At 45.8% G+C, this 21,481-nt stretch overlaps 1 protein-coding gene across 8 annotated transcripts in view; it reads right to left on the bottom strand.

Moving 5' to 3' along the window:
* The window catches only part of LOC139766060 (disks large homolog 4-like), a 1,395,716-nt gene that overhangs the window by 631,810 nt on the left and 742,425 nt on the right, over window positions 1-21,481 (bottom strand). For all 8 annotated transcript variants that reach the window (XM_071694246.1, XM_071694262.1, XM_071694219.1 and 5 more), the window contains exon 3: window positions 13,706-13,741. In XM_071694246.1, coding sequence (XP_071550347.1) covers window positions 13,706-13,741 — 36 coding nt within the window. The remainder of the gene's footprint in view (window positions 1-13,705; window positions 13,742-21,481) is intronic.

The raw sequence follows: 21,481 nt of genomic DNA, 5'->3' as shown, positions 1-21,481 counted from the left end.
ACACACACACAAAGAGTAACCCATCGAGTAATTGGATACACATATCTTCCTCGGGATTAATCCGAACAACTTTTGATCCCTTTTCCCCGGAGCTTTTGACCCAGACGCGGTGTTTACCCCGATCATAAGTAAACATAAACTCTTCAGGTACAGCAGATGGTAACCACGGAGTGCGACCCAGAGGACAGTAACTACACCCTCGTGTGCCATGATTGGATCGTAAATCTTGCAGTCAGATGCATCAGGCGCCCCGGAGGTCTTTACTCTCCCCAGCAGAACTTCCCCCAGACACGTTCCTGACGACGCCGACGTCGTGAACCATATTCGGGAAGCCAGAAGCAGTTTTCCACTCGGCAAAGAGTATCTTATGATGTTCTTCTGTCAACATCGCCTCTCGGCCCCGGCCGCCCGACACCGTCCACTATGATGCGTAATAAATAAATATAAATAATATAATTATAGAATAAATAAGAAATGTAGGTTACGTTTTCCAGCATAAAGGTTCCTTATTGTCATTTACCATGACACTGTATCAGTTACATCAGACTTCATCGATTCCAGACGGAATTCAATTGCAGATACCGAGAACCCGAAGTCATCTTCGGAACTCACTGTAAATGACATTTGTGGATTAACAATGACAGTGTAAACTGTCACTATATATATATATATATATATATATATATATATATATATATATATATATATATATATATATATATATATATATATATATGCCGGGGAAAAAAAAATCTTGTCCACACCTTATATTTTCAAGAACGATACACTGCTAAGATTTAGAGTGGGTACAAACATATGAAGCTCTCACGGTGAAATCATCGTACATATGGTCGCTCAGACTAGTATTTCTAACGATGTGACCACCGTCTCAGTGAGCCTCAAGCCATCTTTAGGGAAGAGAAAACCTTTCTTTACTCCTGACCGCTACTTCATTTTCGGAATTCCGCTTCTGGGCGCTGTATTTCTTCCATTTGCGCTTCAAATTAGTTGGCTTTTACCTTTTTAAGGAGGAGAAAGCCGGAATTCTCACCTAGATGCAAGCAAAAGTGGGTACGCGTGAGGTGTTTAGGGATACCGGGTACTCAGAATGCGCGATCAGGCGGCCGCTTGCCAGAGATCGTGGCGTCCTGACAACGTCATCCCACCACCAAAACCTATCCCTGGTCCCTCAAGGAAGACTTCTAGATCTACAGATAACCTCTTAAGACGAGACGTAATGAAGCAACCCCTCATTTCAGCCACCGAACTCGAGAAAAGCCATCAAAAACATCGTTAACATCTCTCAAAGAACCATTCAACACAGCCTGTAAAAAGACCTTCATATTCCCTCCCGCAAGTCATCAGCCAAACCCCAGCTTACGAAGGAAGTGAAACAGGCGACTGGCAACAAAGATATACAATTACTGGAGTGAACAACAGTGGAAAACGGCAGGGGAGAGTGAGGAGCCCGGAGGGTGCCACCCGGCATGACTCATTTCTCGGTGAAGACAGTAAGACATCTAGACAGTGTGATGATCTGTGGTTGCTTCGGTGGCACAATGGGTAAAGAAGGGCTGTACTTCTTAAAAATAATGCAATGAATAAAGAGAAGTATATTTCGGTGCTAGTAAACCATATGCTTCCTTTTTATGAAGTTTACGGTTGCGATCACTTTATTGAAGATAGTGCCCCCCTGACATAAGGCTCCAAAGGTGATAGATCAGTTATCAGAGAAAAACATTCAACTACTGAAGTGGCCTAGGAACTGCCCAGGCCATGATTCAGAGACCAGCTGGAACCAGAAGAAAGTCAAGCTTACTTCCTGCAACATCTCATCAGTGCCTCGCCTCATCGACCAAGAATACTTCAGGAACCGTGCCAATTCCATGACCAGACGTCTGCAAATGGTAATCAAGGCCAAAGGAAAGACGAGAAAGAACTAAAATGTAAGTGTGGAATTTCCATTTCGTGGTACTGTGTGTGTGTGTGTGTGTGTGTGTGTGTGTGTGACTGCGGGCATGGTATATATGGAAGACAGAATACTGCAGTACCTACGTATCTCCTCCGTGGTAGAAAAGGCGAATAAGAGAGGCTGAATCGGGAGACTAGAAATCCTCTTCTGTACAATTACTTACCTATAGAAGGAACACAGGAAGAAACAAGGTGAGGATTTCCTTATTAGGCCTAGGCCCATTCGTCAAATGCTGACGCTACCGCACTAAAGCGAGTAACAGCGAACAAGCATGAAATCTATGTAGAACTGGTTCTGTGCTTTATATATGATAGCTAGAGTGCTGATGTGTGCGAATGAGGCCATTCCTTCGTCTATTCCTAGCGCTACCATGCTGATGTAGAAAATGGCAGACATGTAAGGAAAAAATATTTCATATATTCATAGATACTCAACCTGCAACTGGTCCGCGAGTGACAAGTTACTTTGACTTCCCTGCTCCTGTAAGGAGAGCTGCCTCGAAAATACAGGAGCTCCTTGGTATAGATTCTGGGGTTGAATAATAACACACACAAACACACACACACACGCCACCGTAGTGTAGTTGCTAGCGTTGCTGACCATGAGTCAGCACGGGCCAGCCCCAGGTCTGACCCGCATGGGTTTGAATCCTGGGTTGTGGCAATCGGCCTACAACCAACCCAGGTATTCATCCTTCGCAAGAAGATGGTCGATGAATGGGTAGCTTGCTCAGGCTGGTGTGTGTGTGTGTGTGTGTACATACATAATACATACATAGGAATGAAGACATGGTACATATATGTAAGGTTACGAAAAGGAGCAACATGAATGTAAAACTTTCTCCACCTAACATGGAAATTGTACTAAAACACACATACACACACACACACACACACATATACATATATATATATATATATATATATATATATATATATTTATTTATTTATTATACTTTGTCGCTGTCTCCCGCGTTTGCGAGGTAGCGCAAGGAAACAGACGAAAGAAATGGCCCAACCCCCCCCCCATACACATGTATATACATACGTCCACACACGCAAATATACATACCTACACAGCTTTCCATGGTTTACCCCAGACGCTTCACATGCCTTGATTCAATCCACTGACAGCACGTCAACCCCGGTATACCACATCGCTCCAATTCACTCTATTCCTTGCCCTCCTTTCACCCTCCTGCATGTTCAGGCCCCGATCACACAAAATCTTTTTCACTCCATATATATATATATATATATATATATATATATATATATATATATATATATATATATATATATATAGAGAGAGAGAGAGAGAGAGAGAGAGAGAGAGAGAGAGAGAGAGAGAGAGAGAGAGAGAGTTTACCATAATGAATTCCTGTAAAATGGTTTTATGATTAAAACATTCCTTTCTTGCGTTAACTCATCCCATTCCTCGTCTTCAAATCTCTGCTGAATCCAGCACAGACTGTTAACGTCCAAAGCCGCTTACGAGCCACGCATGATGTAATGTGCCTGTCGCCAACAGGGAAATTATACGAATCGTAGTCGTGAAAATTTCGTCCCCAAATAACTATTCCACAGCGGTAACCCAGGTTATAATACTTCTTGATTCAATTTCGCGAATGCAGTGAATTAACCTTCACTTTATGATGAATTCACTCTCCGTACGATAACTTTGCCGCCTGTGTACGAAGACAACTCTGCCCCTGTGTACGACGACTATACTCTCCGTACGACAACCTCGCCACCAGTGTACAACAACTCTTCATTCTTCGTATGATAACAACGCCCATTTGTGAGTCGACTTTACCTTCCCTATAACAACTTTGCCCTTACGATAATTTCACCCGTTTGCGACGACCTACCTTCCGTAAGGTAGTTCATTCCTGCGTACGATGGCTTAATTGAGAAGGATAACGTCATCACCATGAGTACAATAACTTAATCTTTGAGTAAGATAACCCATGATTCGCATACCTAAAAACCTGGCGGATACAAATCCCCAAAGGCCGATCACTCAAGGCCTTGAATACGGTAACAGCCCATGAATGTGATAGCAACTCCCAAAAATACGATAACATTCCTCTAAGTACGATAAGTCACGCCATAAATTTCACCCTTGCGTATAGTGGGCTTAAACCCTTAAACTCCATAGGTTAACCCATGACTACGATAAGTTAAACCACAAGCACGATAACCTAACCATGAGTACGATAACCTAACTCACCAACGCGATACTCAAAATCATGAATACGATAATTACACCCGTGAACACCTTAACTTACCTCAATACCACAATAACCTTACCCATGAGATCATAAAACCCATGTTTACGATATCCTAACCATCTTAGTCCCCAAGCACGATAACGCTACCCCTAAATACGACCACAACGCAACCTATGAGTACGATAACATCACCCCTGCGTACATGGGATTACTCAACTCCTGATTATTACACGAATTTCCGAGTACGATAATTCATCCCCTGGGTACGATAACTTACCCCGAACGTAATCGCATTCACTACCTCCCGCCCACCTCTCTTCCCCGTGGATGCGATGGATAAAATCCCTAAGTACAATAATTCAACCCACTGAATACTGTAACATAATTCCTCGTACCCAAATCTCAATTGTGGAAAATAACTTTTATCCTTGTCGGTACGACATCTGAGCGAGTTCTACACACACTTAATTCTCTTTAAGTATGACGAAAGAAGAGAAGGAAATTCCCGTGTTTCACAATTGTCGCAAGAAGCTTAAATTAATTCTCCAAGCTTGGGGGAATTTTGTGAATCTTAATGAGGCAATCAAGCCCCCCCAGACCCGAAAGAAAAAATGAAGGATATAAAATATTCGAATCATAAGATACGAACAAGAAAAGTTTCTCCAAGTTCAGGTTATTTTTCATTTTTTCGTACGTGGCAAAATTTATGAGTTGCTAGAACCCTGGGAGCAAAAACTGATGACCCCCCCACTCCAACGTGATGAGCAAGTCGTCATTAACCTCCCCCCCCCCACCCCCACACAGCACGAGGGTACGACCCCTGAGCACAAGAATAAGGTCCTCTCCCGCAGGAGGCCTGGTCGTGCGCCTAACGATCCTTGCGTACGAGAGGATGACTCTTGAAGACAACGACCCACTACTCATAAAATGTCCGTCTGAAATGGTCCTGGCGAAATGGTCTGGCCATTGACCAAACTCATCAAAAGAGGGCGAACCATCGTACCGTCGTTATCAAGGGTCGTACCGTCGTCTTCACAGGTCGTTAAGTCGTCGTCCTCAGAGGGTATTACGAGAGAGACGTCATTCGGAGTCGACTATGTGGCACGACCCATAATGGTAAACCAATACATTACAGAGCCAGCAGGCGAGCATTAAGCTGGCCTCACGTCATTTGCCTAATCAGCCACCAAATGGAAAGCAAATAATATAATCCTTTTTTTTTCAACATATGATTAAGGATAACTGCGCCAGCTGCAGCAGAATCAAAACAAACCAATATTTACTCACTGATTTCGGGCAATATCCAGAGCTTGTAAGTATTAAAGTACATATCTCTCGTTACTATACTTTACTAGACTTTCTGGAAGCTTCATCACTTAAATACTTTGAATTCAGACTACTTTTACATTCACTCAAGTATGCTTTTGGAGAAAGTATGTATAGTTTGTTATTCATTTATGTACTTTATTCCCTCCCTCGGGGCCACACCCCCGCGACTCTATCCACCCTATCATTAAAGGACGAAGGTTCGAAGCCCCGTGATGGCGCCTTACGAATCACTTTTCACGGCGAAGCAAAGAAATTACCCACAGCAACTTCCACACAACGGTCACGAGCGTCAGGCAGTCAAGTCGAAGTGGCGTGAAACTGGTTCATCACTCAATGGCTCGCTCTCGTGCTTCGAAACGTGTCGGTATAGCGAGCGACACTTGTGATCAGTGTGGCCAAGGGCCGACCGGGAGTGGAAGTGGTCCAGCATTAACTCCAGCTCTTCCCTATTTCGAAACACGCCGTTATAGCGACGTCTTCCCTCTTGCCGCCGACATAACTATTATACACAAACGACACAAACGAAGAAGGTACTTTACCATCGGGACGCCTCACAACACCGGCGCCTTAGCTGAGTAATGGACTCGTTACACGCCAGTACAGCAGCCTGCCTGACTGCGTGACAGGCATGTGGAGGCTCCCGGGGGAAATCTGTTGGTCTTCACGATACCGGCGCAGTACCAGGTCTCTCCCTGCGAGTAGCACGCTGCCGCAAGGGCCATGTAAAGTTCTGCATTGCACTACGTTCCCCAGTGCTGCAATTCTGACGCCGTTCGTCAGATGTCCACGATGAGCGAGTGTCCTGACCATTCAGCATACGACTGCCAGTTCCTCCAGCATCACTCCAGGTCAGTCTGACCTGAGTCGACCAAAAACATGCAACATGCGACGGTCCTAAGCCAGAGGTGTCTCTTCCACTCGCCTCTCGGGTGCTGTACGCAGGCCGACAAGATGATGGACTTTACCTTTTGTGTTCATTTCTTTCTTCTCTCTGATGGCGCAAGTACCGCCAACCCCCCCATCTCCACACTCATCACATCGCAACAGTCCCCCCCCCCCCCCTCAAGCCTGCCCCTCAATGTACCCCATCCACCGCCGAACTAACCTGAGAATTGTGCTCACTTGTCCTTCCTTGTATTTGAAACTATTTTCGTCTTCCACGGCAGTAGGGTATCCGAAGGGGCTTGATAACCTCCGCGGACAACTCGAACCCTGATGACCCACTGATCCAAAGGTTCACACGTCCGATGAGACGTGAGGAACCCACAGCATAAATCTTAAGACCCACGTAATGGAAATTCCTTCAAAGATTCTCGGACCATATGTAACCCCAACATGACGCCTGGTTACTCCTCATATCCTATGGACTCCATAGAGTCTGGAGATTTTATATAACTTACGGACCACATACAGCACAGGGACCACATACAGCATGGAGACCACATACAGCATGGAGACCACATACAGCATGGAGACCACATACAGCACAGGGACCACATACAGCATGGAGACCACATACAGCATTGGGGACCACATACAGCATGGAGACCACATACAGCACAGGGACCACATACAGCATGGAGACCACATACAGCATTGGGACCACATACAGCATGAGGACTACATATGGCATGGGGACCACATTCACCATGGAGGCTACATACAGCATGGGGACCACATACTGCACGAGGACCACATAACAGCCTGGGGACCACATACTGCGTGGGGACCTCAAGAGTCTGAGGACTTCAAAAAGCCTGAGGGTCTTATAGGACCTGAAAACTTCAAACAGCTTGGGGACACCAGAGAACCTGAGGACCACCATACAAAAAGAGGACACAATACACCTGAGGACCACATACTACCCGAGCACCACACAAATGCTGAGGACCTCATTCACACTGGGGACTTAAAAAACAAAGACCCTTACACGAATCCCATGAATTCAGGGGACAAAAAATTACCACTTGAATGCCCGAAATCACCATTCGTCCCCGTAACGATCACAAGGACCCCAAAAAATGACCCCAAACTACTGGGCTGTAGGAACTCAAAGGGACGCTGGGAGCCTGAGGAGTCCAGATAAGGACCGTGCGAACAGCGGGCCTGCCCGGCGCCACACTGCCCCTGGAGTGGCCGTCGTACCTCGTCTTTAACTCCTGCGTCGGCAATTACGACGGAATTAAAGAAGTTGTCATTTTCTTCTGCTTCCGAGTCCATCTGTGCTGTAAATCTTGGGACTTGGCGGCTTGTAAGAATGGGTCATATCTCTCTCTCTCTCTCTCTCTCTCTCTCTCTCTCTCTCTCTCTCTCATATTTTCCTTTCTTTCCCTCCGCCCTTTCCTCCTTCCCTCTCCCCTTTATTCATATCTATCCATCTTCCATCTTTTCCGCTTCTCCCCATTCATCTTTTTCGTTGGTCCCCTTCTTCCTCTTCCTCCTCCTCCGTATCTTTCGTTCTTCCATCGTCCCACTTGCTCCTGCTTCACTTCCTCTCCTGGTCATTACTTTACCTCTGTGGCTCCATCATCCTTCATCTCCCTTCCTCGCTCCTGACCTCTCTCATGACCTCCAGTCCTTTCTGTTATCCATCCTCACCTTCCCTCCACGTTCCTCCTGCCCTTCTTCGTGTTCGTCCAACAATATTTCATCCCTATCCCTTACCTTTTATCCTTTCAGCCTCTTCTTCATTCGTTCTCCATTCTCCTCTCTTCCTTTCATTCATCTCACCCATCTGTCCGGCTCTTTATTCGCCATCTTCTCTGTTCCTTCACAGCTTCCTTCACCACGTCGTGGCACCTCGGGGTTACGGTGTGAACGTGACATGATACGGTCTTCGTTCATGTAAACGACCCGGCTTCATGCAGGGAATACAGATCATTTGCATACCGTAAGAATCTTGTTGAATCACGCACACAGACACACACAAACACACACACACCCACATACACACTCCAGATGATATGGCCAATGTCCTGCACAGAGCAGTAGAGATCTAATGTGTACAAAGAAACGGCTGCTACGAACGCCACCAGCGACAGAGTCACGCTGTTGTGAACGCGACCAATGCGAGGCTCCCACAGGTCGTGAACGCGATATCTGACCATTCCATGCTGCAGTAAACGCTGCTCATGTGAACGCGACCTTGGACACACCGTCCTCGTGACCACAGACAAGATCCGGTAATGCGGGGGTGTTGTGAGGCGACACCAGCGACTTGTGATACTCTACGAACTCCTTCAATAACCTGTTGAGCACGACGGTGCGACCCTAGAGCACGAGGGCAAGACCCTTAGGTATGATGGCGCGATAATTTTACTTGACCCTCAAGGGGTCAGTTGGCGAGCCACGGGTCGTGCTTTCGCGCTGCAATCTGACGAGGTCACCAAATTGCAAAAGGCAATCATTTCTACATGTTGATACGTAATACATATACACGACAAAATATACTTACACACACATAGGAACATAAATGTGTGTGTGTGTGTGACAGAGAGAGAGAGAGAGAGAGAGAGAGAGAGAGAGAGAGAGAGAGAGAGAGAGAGAGAGAGAGAGAGAGAGAGAGAGAGAGAGAGAGACAGAGAGAGAGAGAGAGAGAGAGAGAGAGAGAGAGATCCCACAGTAACGTGCACGTCCGGACATGAGAGAGAGAGAGCACTTCCTATCACCGTCCACCATGATGCCACACCTGGAGTGGACGGAACTCGGGGAGAGATATCCGGGCCAGCAGCCCCCAGCAGCGGCGTGAAGACCTTTCCCATAACCTGACCGCCTCAGACACACGATCAGTCCATTGCCATCACTATGGCCAATCCGCCTCTCCTTCGTTCCTGAGGACAAATGACATAATCTCATCTCCCAGGCCTAACTGGTATGCATTACGTCATCGCCTTGTGAAGACGGTCTCATGAAATGCTCTGACATGGTTACAACTTCCGGAGCATAACGTGCACCACGACCCACTGAGCAAGACGGTACGACCCTTGAGCAAGACGGTACGATTCCTTGAGCAAGACGGTACGACCCCTGAACAAGACGGTACGATTCCTTGAGCAAGACGGTACGACCCCTGAGCAAGACGGTACGATCCCTGAGCAAGACGGTACGATTCATTGAGCAAGACGGTACGACCCCTGAGCAAGACGGTACGACCCCTGAGCAAGACGGTACGACCCCTGAGCAAGACGGTACGACCCCTGAGCATGACGGTACGACCCTTGAGCAAGACGGTACGACCCTTAAGCAAGACGGTACGACCCTTGAGCAAGACGGTACCATCCCTTGAACAAGACGGTACGACCCCTGAGCAAGACGTTAAGACCCCTGAGCAAGATGGTACGACCCCTGAGCAAGACGGTACGACCCCTGAGCAAGACGGTACGACCCCTGAGCAAGACGGTTCGACCCCTGAGCAAGACGGTACGACCCCTGAGCAAGACGGTACGATCCCTTGAACAATACGGTACGATTCCTTGAGCAAGACGGTACGATTCCTTGAGCAAGACGGTACGATCCCTTAAGCAAGACGGTACGATTCCTTGATCAAGACGGTACGATCCCTTGAGCAAGACGGTACGACGCCTGGGTATCATGGCTTGAATTTGACCTTACCCTTACGTGTCAGGTCAAAGGGGTCAGACCATCGTATCCAGGCCGCTGTACAAGTATCGTACCGTCGTGCTCAAGGGTCGCACCGTCTTGCTCAAGGGATCGTACCGTCTTGCTCAAGGGTTGTACCGTCTTGCTCAAGGGTCGTACCGTCTTGCTCAAGGGTCGTACCGTCTTGCTCAAGGGTCGTACCGTCTTGCTCAAGGGATCGTACCGTCTTGCTCAAGGGTCGTACCGTCTTGCTCAAGGGATCGTACCGTCTTGCTCAAGGGTCGTACCGTCTTGCTCAAGGGTCGTACCGTCTTGCTCAGGGGTCGTACCGTCTTGCTCAGGGGTCACACTGTCAATCTCAATGGTCGTACCGTCTTGCTCAAGGGTCGTACCGTCGTGCTCAAGGGTCGTAACATTATGCACAAGGGCTGTACCCTCATGTTCAAGGGATGAACAATTCCAAAGCCAAGGAACGAAGGGCCATTCTTAAACATCAGAATTTCTTTATGGTCCTCCTCAGAGAGATGTGTGGGGCCTCGTAAACCACAAATCTCCACCACCAAAGTGCAAGTTCCTCGTCCCTTTATTAACATGACACATTCTTACATTCCCAGAAAAGATTCACAGGAAATCCTACAGTAAACTGCTTGCAGAATGAGCCCATTCATTGTGTCCCAGGACAGTGGCACTGTACCACCACCACCAGCAGAGGTACTGCCTCCCTAGGCGAAGGGTAGCGCACGCAGATGTACTTCCAGAGACCCATCACCCTGGCTGACCTGTGTTGCCGGGGTGATGTGGTCTGCAACACTGACCACCCTCCCGGGCCCACCTGGTGACCAGAGGGAATCAGTGATAATATTGGCCGCAGATACTGACAAGTACTCCGGCCAGGGAAGCTCATCAGGGCGACCCCTCTAACTTCACAAAGAGAGAGAAAAAAAAAGAGATGCCCCAAAACTTCTCAAATATTCCTTCCTCCAAGTTGTGTACCAGGTTGTGGCGTGGGGGAAGGAGGGCTGGGGAGTTACGGACTAGGGAAGAAAGCCAACACGAAGCGAATCCTGCCACAGGAGAATATCAACATGGGTCGAATATTAACAAGGGAGAATGCTAAGCTAAGAACACTAGCATGGGAGGAATACTAACTTACGAAGACTACTAACATGAAGAATACTAACGGGGGAGGCCATACTAACGTGAATCGGATACTAAAAGGTAAGAATGGTAACGTGAGTCGAATACTACTAACAAGGTTAAATACTAACATATGATGATCAGTAAAATGGGTCGATAAGTAACATGGGGGATACTAACAGAAAAATACTTGCATGGGGAAATATTAACATGGGGAAATACTTACATGGGGAGCATGATAATATGAAGAGAATATGGATATGATTCATACAATATGGCTCAGAACGAAATTATATTTAACTACACTCCCTATATTTCCTAAATGTATTCAAGTCTCTTATTTCCTAAATGTGTTCATAAATTTCAGTCATGATATCTCAGCTAAGCTTCAGCAACGCCTCATCAGCATAAGGAGAAAAATGACACACATGACCCAACCTGACCTGACCTTAGCTTCTCAGATACAGAACCTGACATGACCTTAGCTTCATCACCCTCAATAGTTAACAAGTGAAGCATGGCTGAACAAAACACCTTTTTTTTTCCCCCCGATGTCGCTTAATGAGAAAGAAAGGTGCTCGAGAACTCACTGACCTGTTTCAGGGCTTTGTTCTCAGTACCTAACAACCTACTTACGACTACCTGCCTACCTACGAGTACCTACGACGTGTCTTTAGCCAGAGGCTGGCCCTGGTGCCCATAAGATTGAACAAAGAACAAGAGGACAATCTTCCGTTCAGACCAGTCGAAGATGCATAATACCCATTATGCACTGATCTTACATCATTATCCTTATCAGTGTTATCTTCCTTTTCTTATCGCTTACTCCTTGACCATCCTCTTTCTATCGCTATCTTTAGACCAACAGAACGGATAACCTCGTAATCTCCTGCTATCTGTCCATCTCAAATACTTACATGAACTCTTCTGCAACGATATATGATATATAACTTTCATTATACATCACCTTCTCTGACGAATTGATAGGTTCTTTCACGCAACTTTTAAGTTACTGTCTTCATCTCGTGGATATCAGTGATTTTAGCTTGAGACACACCACCACCGGTTATCTTTAGCCTTATCTCATCACCGTTTTCTTCTGCGCATTCACTGTACAAGTTCACGAGGCTCTTTGTACACGTAGTGAGTAGAGTGATATCAAATAACCTTAAAGATATCACAGAAAGATAACACAGATTCACTCACACCACACACTCACTACGATATCAAGTCCCGTACTGGTTAGCGGCGGCACTCAAGGGTTATCGTTGAGTACATAATCACAAGAGTTACAACACTCGCTGGACGTCCAGAGGTTACCGTAAACTCCCTCGCGATCCTGTGGCTGGCACTCGCTCACAGTAACCCCACTGATTCACTCAAAACTACTTAGAATATAAAGTTAACTCACTCAAGGAAAAAAAGAGAGTTACTTTAAAGAACCTCTGGGCCTTCACAAGTTAAATTTAGGGTCATCCAAATATTGTCAAGCTAGCATAGAGGAATTCAAGATGACTTATGTTACCTAAGGTTACCCTAAAGAAAGGGAGTTTAAGGACGTTCGTGAACTTTTGGTTGCCTTAAAATTTTTTTATAACCTTCGTGAATCCTTCCAGTGGCGGTGATGACCCTTGCGTCACAACAAACGTTACTCACAACCCAACTGAATCAGTCCATCATTGTGTAGCGTCAGCTCAAGAGGCAAGTCGAAACCGATGTCATTAGAAAAGTACTAATAACTCTACGGTCATCTTATGCTATTCATAACCATAAAACAACTTAAAAAAAAAGTACTTACAGGTCCTTGATACCACTGGCTCAACTTAAGATGAGAACATGATGCAATGTAGTGCAATCCAAGAGAGTGCTTGACTTCAGTGAAATCAAAGCAGCGTCGGACCCACGAACCTCAAGTCTCACCACGACTCACAGTCATGCATGAGTAGGGGGGCACACCCAGCACGCAGGAACCTCAGAGGTGTGAGTCTACGACCTTATACAAGTCTACGGCAACGGAGTCACGACCCTTTGCAGCGGGCTGAGTGAGGCTGAGGGGCGCGGCGACCAAGCAAGGCACCCATGGTGACCAAGAGAAAGCTCTCCTGACGTAGTACGTACAGCCCTCAGAGTTGACTACATCGATTCCTTCCGGCTTAAGAGAGAAGGCGAGACAGAAAGGAATCACAGAAAACGAGAGAAAAAAAGGTTGAACAATTACTAACCCTTCTGAGGACGTCGGTACGACCCAGGAGGAGGACAAGGTACGACCCTGTAGCACGACGGGACGACTCCTTTTGTCAGGTTCAAGGTCGGGCACATCATGCCCAGAGGTCGTACCGTCGTGCCCCCAGGGTCGTATCGTCGTGCCCCCAGGGTCGTACCGCCGTACTCCAGAGGTCAGATAAACAAGTTCCAAACAGCGAGTGTTGCTTTACCTGCTCGTGGTCTTGGTCTCCCCAGCTGTCATTGGTCTGAAAAAAAAAATGATAAAAGATTTTTGGATTTTCAGAAAATAAGAGTTAATCTTCCTCCTTCCCCTCCTATGATAAAAAACAAGATATGATACTGTTATCTTCACTCATGTGGGAAGTATTTTTTCGGGGTCTTTTAGTCATCTGGTTTATTTGGGGTTTATCAAAGCTTTACTTGAAGGGGGACGAGTGGAACGTAAGGGGTTGGGATTGAGGAATGGATGAGAGAGATGAACACTATATTACATCAAAGAGAATGTGTGATAAGTAGAATACCACAGGAATATGATAAGACATGAATGAGAGACTAGAAAAATAAGGGTTGGGGATGAGAGAATGAAAGGCATGAGGGGGAGGAGTGAGGAGAGGTGCTGGGTGGGTAATGAGGGAGAGGACTGGTGACCGAAGTGATGCCAGGGACGAGGAGTTTAGGAGGGACGAGGGAGGGAGTCAGAAGAGACTTGGACTGAGGAGAAGGTGGAGAAAAGAGGAAGAGGAGGAAGGAAATGATGAGGAAGAACAGAAAGAAGAAGACGAATAATAATCATAACAACAACAATAATAATAATAATAATTATAATAATAAGAAGAAAGAAGACGCAGAGAATGGAGACGAATAGGAAGAAGAGAAAAAGAGTAATAATAATGATGACAATAATAATAATAATAATAATAATAATAATAATAATAATAATAACAACAACAACAATGAAGGCTTAAAAGGAAAATACACATCGAAAAATTATAAACGCGTCAAATGAAAACGAGGAAGAAGACACGTGAGACGATAATATAATAACGTGTAAATAATGACAAGTAAAAGTCAAGCATGATGATGATGATGAAAATGATGATGGTGCAAGATAATGAAGACTTGATGTACATTAAAACAAGGAAAATAACTCTTAGTTTACATACTGTGAAAAATTGGATAAATAACAATCAGAGAGAGTAATACAGTAATTCACAATAATGACAAACATAATAAAATTCAAAATAAAATTCTCTTTTAATTTCTTGAACAGGAAGGTACAACCGCTGTTCATGATGGTACGAAATTTGGGTATCGTACCACCGTGACCTTCGGCCCCACTGCTCCTTCTCGTTAACCTCATCATATCCAAGGGTCGTCCTGTCGTGCATTACCGTTGTGCTGAAGGCTATTCTGTCGTGCTCAAGGGCCATACCGTCGTGCTCAAGGCTATACTGTCGTGCTCAAGGGCCGTACCGTCGTGCTCAAGGGCCATACCGTCGTGCTTAAGGGCTATACCGTTGTGCTCAAGGGCCATACCGTCGTGCTCAAGGGCCATACCGTCGTGCTCAAGGGCCATACCGTCGTGCTCAAGGCTATACTGTCGTGCTCAAGGGCCATACCGTCGTGCTCAAGGCTATACTGTCGTGCTCAAGGGCCATACCGTCGTGCTCAAGGCTATACTGTCGTGCTCAAGGGCCATACCGTCGTGCTTAAGGGCCATACCGTTGTGCTCAAGGGCCATACCGTCGTGCTCAAGGGCCATACCGTCGTGCTTAAGGGCCATACCGTTGTGCTCAAGGGCCATACCGTCGTGCTCAAGGGCCATACCGTCGTGCTGAAGGGCCATACCGTCGTGCTCAAGAGGTTAACATGGAGAGAAAAGGATCGGGAAACATAATCCAAATATTAATCTTCACCCACGAGCCACCACCAGAGCTGCCCTGGTGCCAAACGGTCCAGGAGTAAAAATATCGACATTACTCCGCGGACTTAAACACCTAAAAATCACATATTCTTAAAAAAAATCTAAAATATCTTTATACTTACTGGCACTTATTGTGGATTTTTTCCCTTCCATCGCCCATGATTACGTGTTTCCAGCTTCCTTAGCTCAGGGGAAGAAGGCTGGATTGGCTAGTTTACAGGAACATGCTCACTGAATATATTTATAACGGCAGTGCATGAGTTCGCCTACGAGGAACGGCGTAAGAGAGTGTCTCGTTGTGGACACTATCGAAGACGTCTGGAGGGGCAGGTCAACTTGAGTTGGCTTCAAGAGTTCGTGGAAAGTCTCATTCTTGTGTGTGTGTGTGTGTGTGTGTGTTGAGTTGGCTTCAAGAGTTCGTGGAAAGTCTCATTCTTGTGTGCGTGTCGGTGTGTGTGTGTGTGTGTGTGTGTGTGTGTGTGTGTGTGTGTGTTTTGCTACCACTACTGATACTACTATTACTACTACTGCAACACTACTACTACTAACACTTCTTCCAATAATGACAAATCTTTAATACTCTCGCTTCTTGTCTCGCTTAAACAAGGTATTATCCAGGCAAGATCCTCGCCTGATTCCTTTTATGTTCCTGCTCATGAAAAGTAATACAGGAGGGGAGGATTTTCAGCCCCTGCTCCCGCCCGTTTTAGTCACCTTCTACGACATGCAGGGAACACGTACGTAGCATACTTCCTTCCCTACCCCCCAAGGACTGGATCCTGTGGAGCATTAAGAATAAGAAGATGTAGTCGATCTATGAAAGACTACTGTCACGGACCGACTAGAGAGGAAGCTATGTATCACACAGCAGGAAGAAGAGGAAAAAAAAAAAAACTACAGGTACGAAGATTAGAAGGCAAAGACACGCTACACCTGGTCAAATGGTTCGGATATGTCGACGCCCACGGCGAAAGATTCACCGAAACTCCTGAGACGAGGAGAACCAGAGGCGAGTCACATAAGAGAGAAAGTTATGGGAGACTGACTGGTGATCGAAAAGTGTTTGAGGAAGTGAAAATTTTAGGAGAGCATCCAAGACTGGAGCTAGTACACGTGAGGGCAATGGTATAGTTGGCACGGTCTCCTCTCTCAGGGATAAGCTGCACCAAGGCATGCTTCCTGAAAGAAGGAAAAGTTTGGAATCTCAAACTAAGACGAAATAAGCGAGCAAGGATCAGGTGCACAATGCTTAAAGATATCTGGACCATACGTCATGTCCTTCACGAAGTTGGGGAAGTACTAGACAAGTAAGACGCTGCAAGAGGAAAATTCAGGTGTAAATATTAGTGGCAGGAGATGGAAGACTCGACATGCAATATAATCCAGACTAGAATCAGAGGAGAACAAGGTACCGACAAGGAAGCCTCAGGCAGTTGGAGAGTTAGCTATAGATTGATCACTCTGGAAGAGAGACTAAATCACAGAACTTACACGAGACGTTTTTGGCAAAGGACAAAAAAAGATTTATCAGCAGAAGTCAAATCGGCGGCTCACCTTCTTTTAATGACGTTGGGACTAACTTAACGAAGGACATCTCTGCAGTGATTCTGAGCAGGATATGAGGCAACCCTTAGGCATGAGAGTACGACCCTTGAGCACGACAGTACGGCCTTGAGCATGAATGTACGACCCTCGAGCATGATGGTACGGCCTTAAGTACGACGGTACGGCCTTGAGTATGAATGAACGACCCTTGAGCATGACGGTACGGCCTTGAGCACGACGGTACGGCCTTGAGCATGAGAGTATGACCCTTGAGCGCGGCCGCACAGCTTTGAGCATGACGGCACGACCCTTGAACATGGGTACGACTCTTCAACACGACGAAACGACCCTCGAGCTGACAATACGATCGTTTTCGTGATAGTAAGGCCCTTGAAAACGACGTTGCGACCTGGAGCATGATGACCCGGTCTTCGCCCTTATCCTGACCCGCTATAAGGTCACTTCATTTCCCCGGGTAATCCCGGCGTATCGGAACCAATTCCAGATGAACTCCTCATCCCCGTGAGAGGGAAACTGATTCAAACCTCATCTCCGTTATCGGAAACTCCTCGCATCAAATGTAAACTTGGTTTACAGATTTACAACTCCATCTCTGTTATGAAAAAAGACGTTTCATTTAATAATTCCGCCACCCCATTACGTGAAAAAATTCTAATCACTTTATCTAATCATCTCATTAAGACGGACATTACTAAAGTGTTCCTTTAATGAAATGAAAAGAAAACTTGATACACAGTTTTTACATTACCGAAATCTTCCTAGAGAACGGTCCGTTGTAATTACCTCAGTAATGAGTGACCTTGAAACTTCTTCGTCTGCACATTTTCCAATGTCCTCTTTTTTTTTGAGACTTAAAAATGGAGATGCAAGATTCTGTGTTTGATATGATTCACAGACACAGCCTCAAGACAAGAGATACAGAGACAAGAGTAGCAATAATACCGTCCTTTGGCTCCTTTCTTCATCGAGTCATTATTGTAAACGTTAATAATACCAGGATATAGTGAGACTACTTCAAGCTTGCATGGTTGACGTTTTACGCCACCATATGGGAAGGATGACCAGTAAGAGGCGGAGGATAACAGTGATCACACAAGGATACAGAGGTGATAAAACATTTTCCATACATTAAAACAAATGAACAATTCTATATGTCATACAGTACATAAACAGAGATACAGCGACCAGCAAATTGATACTGTAATATCTGAACAAGTGAAAACTCGTGTTGAAAGGAATACAGTTCCTACAGGCAGGTTAAGGGTGGTTTAAGACGACTGTATGGGTGGAAAAACTTCAAGAACTAGCGACTCATTAGCGAAAGAACGAGCCTCAGTGACAGGAAACACCACACTTGTTTATACTCGTAAATAAATCAATGCAAAGGAAGAGATCGACCAGGCATCCTTGTGTCGCACCGTAACACATGTTACTGACAGATGGAAGACCATTTACCAAACCAGTCAGACGGAAGGCCATTTATTAAACAACAGTCAGATGAGAAGCTGTATATTAAATGGCGGGTCATTTAAGACATTGCTGATATATGGAAGGCAATCTATCATATTAATGACAGATGGAAAGCCATTTATTACACGACTCTAAGACTAGAGACCATTTACTAAAACATAAAAGACTTCAAAATTCTTTTAGTACAGAGTTATGGAAGAACTTTAATGGTGTCGTACCACAGTAAGTATTCAAATTTGAAGAGCAAAATTTGATGATCGATAACATCTCTTAGAACACTAAGAAAACGACGAAAACCGGATGGTATCTAAATCTTTAGAAACCTGTGAAAACGACGAAGAACGGGTGTTATCTAATGCATTAGAAACTTGTAAACAACGACGAAGAACGGGTGGTACCGAACGCTTTAGAAACCAGCGAAGAACGGATTTTCGGTCACCTAATGACGTGTGGATGTGATCAATATATATATATATATATATATATATATATATATATATATATATATATATATATATATATATTTTTTTTTTTTTCTTTTTTTAATTTTCCAAAAGAAGGAACAGAGAAGGGGGCCAGGTGAGGATTTTCCCTCTAAGGCCCAGTCCTCTGTTCTTAACGCTACCTCGCAAATGCGGGAAATTGCGAATAGTATGAAATATACATATATATATATATATATATATATATATATATATATATATATATATATATATATATATATATATATGCAAATAATCGCAACAAACGTGTGCCTTCATAATTGCAGAAACACCTTTAGAAAGAAACGCAAGAATCCTTAGCGCTTTCGTGTATTACCTCATCTTCAGGGGGCTAGTTACAGTGGGAGGAAGATACAATGGTTATGTATAAAGAACCGGAGGAAACATGGAATGGGGTCAAATGGCCCACTCTCTACCTGACTTTGACCTGACATCTCACGGATGACCTCACTCAGGATTAGCCTCAAAATAGGTAACATCTAGTACCAGGTCAGGCAACCTGTGGTAACCATAACCAGGTGTGGTGACCTGTGGTAACAAGTACCAGGTCAGGCGACCTGTGGTAACCATAACCAGGTGTGGTGACCTGTGGTAACAAATACCAGGTCAGGCGACCTGTGGTAACCATTACCAGGTGTGGTGACCTGTGGCAACAAGTACCAGGTCAGGCGACCTGCAACAACCACGGACGGGTCAGGGGACGCGGTGGTCATAACAGTGAACCCAAGTCATATTCTGAAGGTGGCCATCAGTCAGGATGGCTGCAGGAGCCACGGGGGAACAGTCTTGCTTTCAGATCCGTGAGGGCGGGCCGGCCTGCAGGTTGGGCCGGGAGGAACTAGCCAATTTCAGCACGACGCCCTACTGGCAGCAAGCTAAGCTGATGGTACGTACCTCCATGACAGTCTTCCATGTACCCATACAAAGACTGTATCCGTTGTGTCAAATGCTGCACCGAAGCTGTGGACAGGTTTTTTGCTAAAGTATTTTCGTATTCATTAAAATCCTTTCCAATCTGTTGGCTCTCCGTGCGCCAGCACAAATCAACTCTGGCCTACAGTTATCACACATGTAGTTCCATTAGGCGTCCCAGTTGCCGGTGAAGGAGTTTCTCGAATTAGCACGTTTGCAAGCAGTTGTTCTGCTTGTGTCATGTAGACTCCCCTGCTAATGGTTATGGCCAGAGAGGGGTGGCGCAGGCCTCAAGTTCACGATGTCTAAGATCGGACCACAGACCCGGTCCTGTAGGATGTCAGGCCTCTTTTCCCGACTGCATCCGTCCAGCACGATCGAGTCCTGCTTGCTGCTGCCCTTGATGACTTTTGCCATGCTGTACGACGAGGCAAACTGTCGAGGCCCTTGGCTCGTGTACGTCTGCTCTGAGGTCTCCATGCGACTCCTAACACTGCCTCATACAGACAGCATCACCATCCAGGGGGGTCTGGGATGGTGGTAGTCTCCAGGGTAATTGTTCACCAGGTTCCTTCGTCACCACCACCATCATCATCTTCCCTGGTCACCCCTCCTATACATATGTGTAACCATCATCGTCATCATCAGCCGTCACCACTACCACCAACTTGGTATATGAGAACTCACCATCCCTATCCTAGCCGTCATCGCCACTACGACCTTCGTATATGTGAAGTCGTCACTATCCATAGACTTGTACAACCACCTGATGAATGTTATTCTGACCCTGATGATGCTCGCTATACCGTATCTTATCTATCCTCTCAAACTGTACCGAATCACTCCATACTTTGGTCTGGATCGAGACCTGCTCAGAGAAGTGACCAGACGTCTTAATCGTGAAAAGTATCTCAACCAAACTCGCGGCGCAGATCCATGGGCAGCCTGTTCCTGAGAGAGAGAGAGAGAGAGAGAGAGAGAGAGAGAGAGAGAGAGAGAGAGAGAGAGAGAGAGAGAGAGAGAGAGAGAGGTACACAAGAATAACAGATGACCATACTCCTAAACCATACATACAGATGGAAACTGGACGGTAAAGCTGAACACAAGCGACGTGTTGACACGGGTGGAGGTGCAGAAGCATACAACCCGGCGGACATATTGCCGGAGATACCACATGACATACTGTGGCCGGGGCATGATGGATGCAGCAGCAGCATTGGTTGATATGTGTTCCAGAGTTATGGATACGAAGACCACAGATACACTCATGACAACCACAGAAGCCCTCATGAGCCTCACAGACACACCCATGAAGACCACAGACACGTTCATCAGGACGACAAACACCGTTATGAGGACCACTGGAGAGATGAGGAGTAACATTCGCGTTCCAACGTCGACAAAATACCGTCCGTGACATACGTACCTTCGTAACAGGACGGTACGACCCTAGGGTACGAGGGTGAGACCTCTCATCTGTTTCAAGGGTCGTGCTCTACAGCTGCAGGGCGTTAAGGTCCACTACCTACATGTATTACACTCGGTAAAGTCTCTGGTACAACTAGAGAACATTATCATGAGCAGCAAACACGTGCGAATAGGTGGAAATG

The sequence above is a fragment of the Panulirus ornatus genome, chromosome 4 (genome assembly GCF_036320965.1).
Source record: "Panulirus ornatus isolate Po-2019 chromosome 4, ASM3632096v1, whole genome shotgun sequence".
NCBI lineage: Eukaryota > Metazoa > Arthropoda > Malacostraca > Decapoda > Palinuridae > Panulirus > Panulirus ornatus.
This window is presented reverse-complemented; position numbering and strand designations above follow the sequence as displayed.